Source organism: Podarcis erhardii (assembly GCF_964252035.2).
Source record: "Podarcis erhardii genome assembly, chromosome: 4".
Taxonomy (NCBI): domain Eukaryota; kingdom Metazoa; phylum Chordata; class Lepidosauria; order Squamata; family Lacertidae; genus Podarcis; species Podarcis erhardii.
The window spans coordinates 98,433,339-98,446,017 of NC_138508.1; the positions used below are offsets into that span (position 1 = coordinate 98,433,339).

General features: G+C 44.6%; 1 protein-coding gene across 3 annotated transcripts in view; it reads left to right on the forward strand.

The window, feature by feature from the left end:
- Positions 1 to 12,679, forward strand: part of KLF12 (KLF transcription factor 12) — a 235,268-nt gene that overhangs the window by 89,905 nt on the left and 132,684 nt on the right. For all 3 annotated transcript variants that reach the window (XM_081858262.1, XM_081858264.1, XM_081858263.1), the window contains exon 2: positions 1,254 to 1,342. In XM_081858262.1, the coding sequence (XP_081714388.1) occupies positions 1,277 to 1,342 (66 nt within the window). In that variant the 5' untranslated portion in view covers positions 1,254 to 1,276. The remainder of the gene's footprint in view (positions 1 to 1,253; positions 1,343 to 12,679) is intronic.

The window sequence follows — 12,679 nt, forward strand, 5'->3', positions numbered from 1 at the left end:
ACATCAGCCATGTGTACCAGCCTGTGGAGGCTCAATAAAACCTCCCAGTTTTGCTTCTTGCCTGTAAATGCAAAGAAGAAGAACTGAGGAGGGGGGAGCCAAGCCCCTGGTAGCCTATAATGTAAGGCTGATGGGCTGCTTTTGGCTTGACAGATCCTAAGCTAGGCAGGTCTGGCTCCAGGGATATTTTATTGTAGAATCGGGCCGTCTTGCAGCGAATATCAGGGTTGGCTTTTCACAACTCACAAAAGAGGGAACAATTTTAAATGAAAGGCTTTGAGTGTGGTTGAAATGAGAGCCTCGCTGGTCCCCCCCCCCTTTTTGACTCCACCCTAGGCTAATGGCCAAGCCACAGATGTTGGATGACACCCTAGGATGTGAAATCTGGACCCAATAAGTAAACACAAACTTTTTCTAGGAAGAGGATTAATTCTGGAATGATTTCTTTCCATGCTTTGGGGCACCTTAGTTGAACACTCCTAATCACTTATTAGTTCACACACATGCACCCCACCTTCACACACCATTCCGATCGGAAATTAGCTAAACCCACATTTTCTTTGTGTTCCTTAGGGATGACTTTTCCTCCTAAAAGCATGTAATGGCTTTTATTTGATTGAAACTTTTATGTATGTGAAGAAGACCCAATGCATCAAATTCTGCTCCCAGATATTCAGAATTCTGAAACAAGAAAGCTGAACCTTACACCCTGTTTTTTAAACTTATTTTTTTGCAAATTAATAAATTTCCACACAGTCTCTTATTTGCATAATTTAGTTTGCAGAGCTCTGTTGGTGCAGCTGTGAAGGGCACTGAACTTCCATCCCCTATCACAGGAAATCAATTTCAGCCACTTTTCTCACTTCTCAGACATTAAAGCAGGCATTAAACCATGCCTTTTGGAGCACATCTTTGCAGCCATGATGGCTAGAAACTTGCTATTTAAAGAAAGAAAACCTGAGATGCTTAGGAAGCTGAACGATGTGCCCAACAGCACACTCTGTTCTTTCCTGTGGAATTATGACATAGTCATAGCTCTGGTTATGTAACTTGTAAGGAAAGTGACCTCAAAAAGTAAGCAGTGTTGATATTTTGGTAATATGTTCTAATTTATTTAAACTTACACAGTTGATGAATTGCTTGACTTTCTTTCTTTTCTTTTTTAACTTCCGAGAAGTCTTGAATTGGTTAAGTGCCCTGGTTATTTCATGGCTTCTCAAAGCTCACCCTTGTTTTCCTTGTTCTCTTTAAAGGACATTAACACATTGGAAGCAGAATGTTAATGCTTGATGGGATGCCTGCAGTCAGAGTCAAAACAGAGCTGCTGGAATCGGAACAAGGCGTAAGTGCGAGTCTCTTTCATCACAATTTCATTTTCCTTTTTGCCTAGTCACGTTGTTGGTAAACCTTCACAGGATTTCCCTTTGTTCCTCTCCCTATTTTCAGAGGAGCGTTTGTTGCAAGGTGCCTACCAATTAGTGGCAGCCACAGACATGCAACTTTCTTTGTGTGTGTGTGTAAATTCCCTTCTCCTGGTCGACTCGGGTAACATCTCTTTCCTCAACACCTCCTGTCCACTTGGCCAAGAATCCTCTGTTAGTCAGGAAGCTACATCACGACACCCTAAACCATGGGTAGCCAGTGCAGTGCCTTCCCGTTGTTTTGGAGTCCAACTCCCATGAGTCTCAGCGAGCAAAACTAATTGACAGGTATGATGGAAGTTGAAGTTGAAAACATCCATAGCACACAGCAATGATAATCCCTATGCCAAACCATTGGTTTTCAAACTGGGTGTGAGGAAAACCTTGAGCTCCTTTGGAAGCTTTGCTGTGGTTCCTTGTGGAGAAGATCAGGGGTGGTGGACAAGATTTCACCACTTGCTTGCAGCTACTGATCATCCCTTTAAAAGGCAGTGGGGAATCTTCCCCAGGTACTGAAATTGAAATACTTTATTGTTACTTGTGCAACTTGTATACAGTGAGATTACACAAGCACCCCCCACTCAGCTCTCTTAGTCTTAATTCCCCTTGTTTACTGACGCACACCCACCAAATCCAAAAGTCAGTTGCCCTGTTGTTATCTTTTCATTCAGCAGCCTAACAGCCCACGGATAGAAGCTGTTCTTTACCCTGTCGGTGCGACTAATCATGCTTTTGTATCTTCTGCCCGAGGGCAGGAGATCAAGAAAGTGCCGGCCAGGGTGTGAATCATCCCTGAGAATTTTCCTCAGTCTCCTGAGGCAACGTTCTTCCGCTATTTCATCCAGCGGATTCACAGGACAGCCCATAATATCTTGTGCTGTATTCACCACCCTCTGTAGGCACTTCCTATCAGTTGATGCCAAACCACCATACCACACCGTGTTGCAGTATGAAAGGACACTTTCTATTGTGGACCATTAGAAGGAGATCATCAAATGTTGACTGACATCGTTCTTTCCCAAAACTCTGAGGAGATGGAGTCTCTATTGGGCTTTCTTAACCACCTGGGTTGTATTGATTTTCCAAGTAAGGTCTTCACTGAAATAAACTCCTAGGATAAACACCTTGCCTGGGCTCTGCGTATCATTGAACTGTTAATAATGCCTCTTGGAGGATAGACAAGAAGGTGTGGGTGGGTGGGTGGGTGTACATGTGTGGAAATCTTTTTCCAGCTGGACTGGGTCCTCCTGCAAAATGGAAGATCCATTCTATCGATCTTCCCACTTTTGCTTCTGGTCCCACCTGCTGCTGGAAAGCATTCCACAAGGAGATGCAACCCTGAAACTTATGCAGATTCCCCACCCCTACTTTACAATGGGCAGTCGGCTGGTAGCATTGAGTGTTCCCAAAGGTACACCCTCAGTTCGTGGGGAGCAACGCGGGGCCCTGTCCCCCAAGCACCTTTGCAGGACGCATTGGTGAGTGGGAGCAGGCCCACGTCTTGCCAAGTGATTTGGTAGAACACTGTGCCTGGACGTGTTTCCTTATATCTGTATAATCAAAGAAGCTCAGTGCATTCCTGTTTGTTTTGTTTTTCATAGAATTGTAGAGTTGGAAAGGGCCATGAGGGTCATCAAGTCCAATACCCTGCAATGCAGGATTTTTTTTGCCCAATGTGGGGCTCAAACCCTCAACACCGAGATTAAAATTCTCATGCTCTACTGACTAAGAGGACTAGAAAATCCCCTGAAGGGTCTAGGCCATGACAGACCCTTCCCAGTAGCTCTAATCCCATGGGTTGAAGGCGAGCCCAATTGTCCCCACCCTGAACATTTTAAAAAGGTCCAGGCCATCAGGATAAAAAGTTCTGGTCCAGCACTCAGACACGAATGCCTGCATTCACCTGTTCCTTACCGCTTTAACGGAGGCTGTCTGCTTCACTCTGTTGCATGGGCAGAACCAGTCCCCCAATTCTGTATCACCCTTTACGGTTCTTGTCCCACCCCCATGGTTATGCAGCAGTTTTAGCTCAAGGACTGGGTGAGTATGCGAGACACGCTAGCTCCTCTTTGAATTTGGAATGAGTTCCTATCAGTTACAGCCCCTGGCCCTCTGAGCTCTAACTAGGTTTAGTGAGAGAACGAAGCCATGACTATCTGTGCAGTGGAAGGAAAGGTAATCGTAGTACTAATGATTATTATGATGGCAGCATAAAGCCTCTGTGAGGGAGGCTCAGAGTCTTTCCATCAGTGCAAGCATGATTTAGTTCAGTGATTTTATGTGTTAAGACTGCCTCTCCGCCAGAGAGATCTAGGCAGGATCTAGAAAATAGTTGTGCTGCTGTGTTGCTTCAGAACAATTCAATTTATTCACATGGAATAGCTAAGCTGGGGTTTCTCAATAGGTGGCCAGAATCTATAGAAACGGGGGGCGGCAGGTAGATAGCGATGAAATTAAAACTTGAATCTGATGCTTGCCAGAGAACCTCTAACTGTTGAATGGAGGTAGCTGAAGGGAGATCCTTTTATGTTTGGCCATGCAGCTTGTGCATCATAAGAACCTAAGAGCCCTGCAGAATCAGACCAAAGGTCCATCTACTGCAGCATCCTGTCCTTGCGCCAGAGGCCCCAAAACAGGGATGCCTGCTTCATCAGATGTGGCAAGTTCCCTTTCAGGTTGTTAGGGGCAAGTGCCACCAGTAATTTATGGAAGAAGAAGCACCAGTTGGTTGGTGGCGCTTTTTCACAACATCCAAAGCTTCAAGAGGTAGGGAGCCGAGTTTTCTAGGGGCTAAACAAGTCGCTGTGTGGCTTTATTGAAAATGTGCTGGCCACATGCTTTGTAGCTGCTGTCTAATGCACCTAGATGTTACCATAGTGGCAAAAAGTGAATAGGTTTGCCCCCAAATGATCATCTCTCCGCCTGCACTTTCTGCCTTAGTAACTTAATGCACTGCGCCGTGAATCCCAGTGTTGTGAGTGGAGATAGCTGCACCGAAGCCTTGTGTGAATAAAAATGTGTAATGAAATGATGGGATAGCTCTCATCCCTTTTTGTACACCTCTTGTTCCACAACCCTGCAGCAAAGCTTGTTGTTGCAAACTCTGTATTGTGCTTTGTCAAGTAAAAATGAGAATATGCCTCCTGTGGCAGATAAAAGTGGTAAATAATCTTGTTTGTATGTTAAACTTTTCAATTTTCTCTTGAGTTCTTCTTTGTTAGGCTTTTAAGCATTGTTATATATATATATTCTTTTTAGGTGCCTTTTGTAAACTGTGTTGCTTTTCTCATTCCTGCCGGGAAGGACTGAAAGACTGATATTCCTTTTAAGCATTATTGGCATTTTTGTTACCGCCTTTGTGGAGATGATTGCTCACATAAGTTATCTTTCAGACCTCTCTCCCTCTCCCAGATTTTGTCGTCTTTATTTCATGCTTGAAGGAGAAGTTGTTAAGCTGTTATTTAGAGACGCCGGCATTCCATTTGTGATGCTCTGTGCCTTGTTACTACCACAGAATGCCATTATTACACATGTCTCGGGGCCCAGCAGTTTGCAGCGAGAAGGAATTTGTGGATAAATGGCGGTTTCATGCTTTGTTAGTGGGGAGCATGAATTAGGCACACCTGCAGCAATCCTTCAGCAGAACCAGGCCCTTGTGTTCACGTGTTGAACCGTCATTAGGACTTCGTGAAGTCACTGGGCGTGCCAAATGTCATGCGGTATTAGCAATCTCATCCACGCTGAGCCTCCAGGCACCTTGGAAAGAGCTTTAAGGCAGCCTGAGAATTTATCCAAGCTGTGCTGGACATCACACACTACCTTCTGGACCAGAAATTGGCATCTCCCGGGTGCAATTTAGAAATAAGTTTGGTCCCTGAGAGATCTCAGGAATCCAGGCTGAATTTTGGTAAGGAGGGGAAGAAACGATGCCCTCCCTAAAGTTTTAGCACTTAAAGACTCACGGCCGAATGTGCGCTGAAAAATATTGGTAGCGTGGGTTACTGTACGTGAAGAAACTGCGCCCACTTTGCTGCTCCCCACACCTCCCTGATTGCACAGAAAGGAAGCAAGCATCCCATTCAGACTAGCAATTGTGGGTGTTGGGAGTGAAACAAAACAAGCAAGCAACCCCCAGTTGCGATGTGACTTCTCCCTAAGAATCCTGGGAATTGTAGTTTGCCTGGGGCAGCGGTTCTCAACCTGTGGGTCCCCAGATGTTTTGGACTACAACTCCCATCATCCCTGAGCTCTGGCCTTGCTAGCTAGGGTTGATGGGAGTTGTAGTTCAACAACATCTGGGCACCCACAGGTTGAGAGAGGCTGGCCTAGGGTGTTGGGAATTGTAGCTCTGCAAGTTCCCTTTATTCTTTGGGGGAAGCTATGTGCTTTTAATGTATTTTGGGGGGCTGCAGCCTTAGAATCCTTCTAATACGTGTCTGTAGCTTCTTTATTTTACTATGCTCATTGCAGATAATCAGTAGTGTGAAAATTACAGATAAAAAACCCCCTCTGCTCAGTGACATTCAAAATAAGTATCTCTCAACCCTGAAGTGATTGGGTGATAATCATTAGATACACAATGCCTTGATGTTAAATGCAGCATCACAGTTCTGGTGGAATAGTGACCTGGAAGGCAGGTGAAGCAAATATTTTCTATGGTAATCCATAAGTCATTTAATGAAATGTATTTTCTAGACCAAATTAAACTGTGCCACTTGAAGTTGTATTATTGTCACTTTAGTAGGAACAGGAGACACCATCAGAATTGGGACTCGGTGCATAGAAGGGGAGGCCAGTCCTCCCCATCTCTGCCAAAAATCGGCAATAGAAGTTGCCTTCTTCACCTTGGGCTAATAACAGCTTCAGGGGAGCGAAGCCAGTTTTGATGTTGATATACCCATTTGACAGGGGAACAGATTGTTCCACTGGGATGCAGTTCTCAGGCAACCAGCCTTGGAGTACAGTGGTACATCGGGTTACATACGCTTCAGGTTACATATGCTTCAGGTTACAGACTCCACTAACCGAGAAATAGTACCTCGGGTTAAGAACTTTGCTTCAGGATGAGAACAGAAATTGTGCAGCGGCGCAGCAGCAGCAGGAGGCCCCATTAGCTAAAGTGGTGCTTCAGGTTAAGAACAGTTCCAGGTTAAGAAAGGACCTGCAGAATGAATTAAGTACATAACCAGAGGTACCACTGTACCTCTGTTGCCTTTGTTGGGGCTACTGAAATTTACTGAGACTAGTGGGAGAATTGCAATGGGACCAGAACAAAATAGCACAGACCACGAGGTTACCCCTGAGGATCAGAAACCCTCGTCAAGTTCCCACATGTCACCGTGTAATTTGCAGCAAAGAAAATGTGCAGCTTCATGGTATGGCAGGGTAGTTAACTCTAGGTTTATAAACTCTAGGTTAACTCTAGGTATATAAAAAAGGTAAAGGACCCCTGGGCGGTTAAATCCAGTCAAAGGCAACTAGGGCAGGGGTAGGCAAACTAAGGCCCAGGGGCTGGATCCAGCCCAATCGCCTTCTAAATCCAGCCTGCGGATGGTCCGGGAATCAGTGTGTTTTTACATGAGTAGAATGTGTCCTTTTATTTAAAATGCATCTCTGGGTTATTTGTGGGGTCTGCCTGGTATTTTTACATGAGTAGAATATGTGCTTTTATTTAAAATGCATCTCTGGGTTATTTGTGGGGCATAGGAATTCGTTCTCCCCCCCCCCCCCACACACAATATAGTTCGGCCCACCACATGGTCTGAGAGATGGTGGACCAGCCCACGGCTGAAAAAGGTTGCTGACCCCTGGACTAGGTGGCTCGGCGCTCATCTCGCTTTCACGCCGAGGGAGCCAGCGTTTGTCTGCGGACAGCTTTCCAGGTCATGTGACCAGCATGCTTCTGGCACAGCGGAACACCATGATGGAAACCAGAGCAGCGCACGGAAACGCCGCTTACCTTCCCGCTACAGTGGTATCTATCTATCTACTTGCACTGGCGTGCTTTTGAACTGCTAGGTTGGCAGGAGCTGGGACTGAGCAACGGGAGCTCACTCTATCGTGGGGATTCGAACCGCCGACCTTCTGATCAGCAAACCCAAGAGGCTCAGTGGTTTAGACCACAGCGCCACCCGTGTCCTATGCTGCGATCCTGGCAGGGGCTGATGGGCATTGTTGGGCATGGAAGACATCTTGTTGGCTGTTCCTGTGCTGTTTCCCGTGTACTCCCCAGCCAATAATGCAGAGCAGGCGTGGGAAAACCCACAACGTGATGACATAATGTCACACTTTCATATAACAGGAAAAGGAGGGGGAACCTGACGCTGCGTTTCAGTGCTGCATTATATTCCTTTGATGGATGTCATGCCTTGCTCCCTTCTGAGATCATCAAAATACCACAGTCCTTGGAATGCATGGTCACTTTGGGTTGTACAAGACTGCTAAATTGGAAATGACAACATTCTAGAGAAAATATTTCATGTGGAATTCTACATATATCTTGCACACGGGATTGCCTGATTTAATATGGCACTATTTCGGAGAGCTACAATGTGTGTCTGAGGTTTGAGAGTTAATAATATCTCATATAAACACTGCTGAAGCTAACGCAGGACAGGAAAACCCCAAAGCAGCAGTGAGAGAAAGAGACTTAGAATAGGAAATATATTTGTCCCTCCTGGTTGGATGCAGCTGGCATTTCGCTAGCAAGTGAAACTGTGGACTAAAAACAGAACCTTCAAGATATATGTTAATCTCCAGGCTTTAAAATAAATAATTCAGAGCTTGTTTCGGTGAAACCTGAGGTGTAATATTTCTGTGCTTCTGTACAAGCCGTTGAAACCTACTTTGGGAACAACATAATCTAGTTTGAAGAATTAGATGAACTTGGAAGTATCACATAACCATAAATAGCAGGTGTTTTCTCCCTGTGGTCAATAGCTTTCCACTGAAAGGCTCAGAAACCACTCAACCAATTTGCATCAGCGAAGTGTCATTCAAAAGCCTGTAATGAGTAGGCAGTTTAATTTTACAAAAATTGCTCATCGACCATGGGAATTTCAATTCAAAAAACATTCCAGTACTTCCTCTCTCTCCTCTCCTCTCCTTGTTTTGCTTTTATTTATTTCAGTTAAACATATATTCCTTTTCTCTGTGGATTATCATGGTGGCCAACAACAACAACAAAATAATAATAATAATAATAATAATAATAATAATAATAATAATAGTTATTATTTATACCCCGCCCATCTGGCTGGGCTTCCCCAGCCACTCTGGGCGGCTTCCAACAAAATATTAAAGGCAAAATAATAATGATTACATGTTAAAAGTGAGCTGAGCAACAGACATGATGACCAGTCAAATCAAATGAAAGCACCTATCAAAACAATATTTTTAACAGGTGGCAAAAAAAATCATTAAGGTGGGTCCCAGGCAAATCTTCCAGGGCAGATGATAGAATAAACCCTTGCCTGCCTTGCAAGCAAACTTAGCCCCAATACAGGAGAGCCTCCTCCACTGATGTGAATGGATGGGTAGGCTCATATAAGAGGAGCCTCAGCTGCTAGTTCAAGGCCCCTGTGACATCAGAGCAGCTACACCAATGGCAAGCGTGTTGGAAGTTTGGGTGCAACACAGCTTGCAAAGTACCTTTAACCTCTCAAGCTGACCTCTCTTCCTCTTTGATGTTAGACTGATATTGTCAGGCTGCACCCTGTTTTACAACTTCATATATATATTATTTTTATTAAATTTTCTGTTTTACAATTTAAAACACTCATTTTACATCCTAAAGATATCAATGATTCCCTTCTTCTCTTTCCATGTTTCATTTTACATATCATAAATCCCTGCACGTTTTACAAAAACTATGCCATTCAGTATTTCATTATTACATCCGTCAAAACTTATTTATACTGTTGAATTTATCTTAATGTGCCAGCATTTTCAGCTGTACACAGTTATTTCCCATATATTCAATAAACATTTTCCAGTCTTCTCTAAATGTATGTTTTCTCTGTTCTCTTATTCTATACGTTAAGTCTGCAAGCTGTGCATGTTTTGTCAATTTAAGTTGCCATTCTTTTTTAGTTGGGACCTCGCTTGTTTTCCATTTTGGGGCTAACAAAACACGGGTCGCAGTAGTGGCATACATAAATAACAATTTCGACACCTGGGAATTTCAGTCTGAATTATCCCCAACAGAAAGGACTCTATTTTTTTGGGGGGGGGGGGAGTAGAATCATGGAATCATAGAGTTGGAAGAGACCAGAAGGGCCATCGAGTCCAACCCCCTGCCAAGCAGGAAACACCATCAGAGCACTCCTGACATATGGTTGTCAAGCCTCTGCTTAAAGACCTCCAAAGAAGGAGACTCCACCACACTCCTTGGCAGCAAATTCCATTGTCGAACAGCTCTTACTGTCAGGAAGTTCTTCCTAATGTTTAGGTGGAATCTTCTTTCTTGTAGTTTGGAGCCATTGCTCCGTGTCCGCTTCTCTGGAGCAGCAGAAAACAACCTTTCTCCCTCCTCTATGTGACATCCTTTTATATATTTGAACATGGCTATCATATCACCCCTTAACCTCCTCTTCTCCAGGCTAAACATGCCCAGCTCCCTTAGCCGTTCCTCATAAGGCATCGTTTCTTTTAAACATTTTTTTCAATTCATTATGGATTATTTCCCAATACTCTTTTACCCTTTTACAAGTCTACCACATATGAAGAACGTTTCCTGCTGCTCCTCAACACTTCTTTCTTAGAGCTCAGTATGAGAGGTCACATTGGAGCTATCCTCTGAAAGAACAGTTAGACTAGAACCTTGGGTTACAGACGCTTCAGGTTGTGGTTTTTTGGGTTATGGACCGCCGAAACCTGGAAGTACCGGAATGGGTTGCTTCCGGGTTTCGGATATCGCGCATGCGCAGAAGCGCTAAATCGTGCTTTGCGCATAAGCGCCAAATCGCAACCGTCGCGTGCACAGATGCGGCGCTGCGGGTTGAAAACGCTGCAGGTTACGAATGTGCATCCCACACAGATCATGTTCGCAACCCAAGCATCCACTGTACTTCAAATATTTTGTGTATTATGGGCTACTCCACCTTTGGTTCAAAAATTGCTTTGCAGACGTAACTACCATAGGTAAAGGTAAAGGGACCCCTGACCATTAGGTCCAGTTGTGGCCAACTCTGGGGTTGCAGCGCTCATCTCGCTTTACTGGCCAAGGAAGCCGGTGTACAGCTTCCGGGTCATGTGGCCAGCATGACTAAGCCGCTTCTGGCGAACCAGAGCAGCGCACGGAAACGCCATTTACCTTCCCGCCAGAGTGGTACCTATTTATCTACTTGCACTTTGACATGCTTTCGAACTGCTAGGTTGGCAGGAGCAGGGACCGAGTAACACGACTCACCCCGTCGTGGGGATTCGAACCGCCGACCTTCTGATCGGCAAGCCCTATACTCTGTTGTTTAACCCACAGCACCTCCCGCGTCCTGGTAACTACCATAGAGTTATCAAAATCGTCAAAAGTAGGGGGTCCGTGGCTTGGCTTTTGAAAAATAGGGGGTCATTGGTAACTAGCTAATTGCGAAACACTGACCTAAAAGTTGACCCTTAAAACAAGATTTACTTTCCATATGCTGCTCCCTCTGCATATGAAAGGGCTTCAATAGGTAACTGACACAGGTAAGCCCAATAGACACCTCCACATGCAAAACTGATTGGTCACAGAATTCTGGAGTTGAAAAGGAGCACAAGGGTCATCTTGTCCAATCCCTTGCAATGTAGAAATCTTTTGCCCAATGTGGGTCTCGAACCCACAGACTTGAGCTGAAGAGTATCATCCTCTACTTACTGATGGTGAAACTGGGCAAGAAGAGAGTTCTGAAGGAGAGAAGATTGCCAAGAGGGGCATGGTCAAGGGATGAGGAGGAAAGTGCAAGATTTTCAAGGGAAGTTCATAGGACACCGGGGGACACTCGCAGCCCATGAACTGTGCACATTCCGGTGTATATAATACTAGCAAATTATTGCGAAACTTTGAACATGTGGTAAACATGTTGCTTGAAGGACGTATCTGTGTTTACTGAACGAGGCACGTGGGAAATGCCCCAGATAAATTTTGCTAGTCTTACTGACACTCGTGGGGCTTCAAAATCCTCAAACATTTCGCCTCAGGGAGAATGTCTGTATTTGCATCAAATATTGAGCCCTATTCATTCCTTGCCCCTGGTGCAATTAACAACTGCATGAGGGGAGGAGAGAGAGGGTCTTGATGGCCCCACCCCTGCCATCTCCACCCCACTGCCCATGTGTTGGGGGATCTTCTGAAAGGCACCTCTCAACAAGTGTTCTCTCCCTGTGATTTAGAACCTTGCATTGAAATTGCACAGGGAAGACTGCATGTGGTTTATGTACGTAGAAACTAGATTCACCTCCCTAAAAATCACCCAATCGTGCTCCAGATATAAGTGAATCCACAACCTGATTGGCTTACAGTAGAATTCCAGAATTAGCCAATCATGTGCAGCCCATTGTCTAAATAATGTATATAAAGCAGATACTTTGAGGGGACTTTCATTCATTCCTCCTCACCACTATGAGCTGAATAAAGAGCATGAAATCACTTTGCGACTCTGAGTTTATTTCACTGAGTATATACACTATAAAAGCACAAGCTAGTTCTGCCTAGATGACCTTTGTGAAGAAAGGAATGTGGAATGAAGACAAACAATAGTTCTTTCTTAGCAGATGTGCTAAGACACTGCAGAGCTACATTGGCATATGGGGCTTCTTACAGGTGGCCCATTTGATTAATATATATATTTTTTAATGCAGGTCTGCCACTACTAATACCACGTCTTGCCATTTGTGAACTTTTGTTTTTAAAAACCAAAACCCACTGTGTACTTCCCCTCCTCTCTACCACTAAAAGCATATACAGTGGTACCTCGGGTTTAGAACTTAATTTGTTCTGGAGGTCCGTTCTTAACCTGAAACTGTTCTTAACCTGAAGCACCACTTTAGCTAATGGGGCCTCGTGCTGCTGCCGCCGCCCCGCCGCCACCGCACAATTTCTGTTCTCATCCTCAAGCAAAGTTCTTAACCTCAGGTATTATTTCTGGGTTAGCAGAGTCTGTAACCTGAGGCATCTGTAACCTGAAGCATCTGTAACCTGAAGCATCTGTAACCTGAGGTACCAGTGTACATGATGCTCTGTTAAAAAATTTTTAGAAAATGATGGTGAACAAGTAACTCAG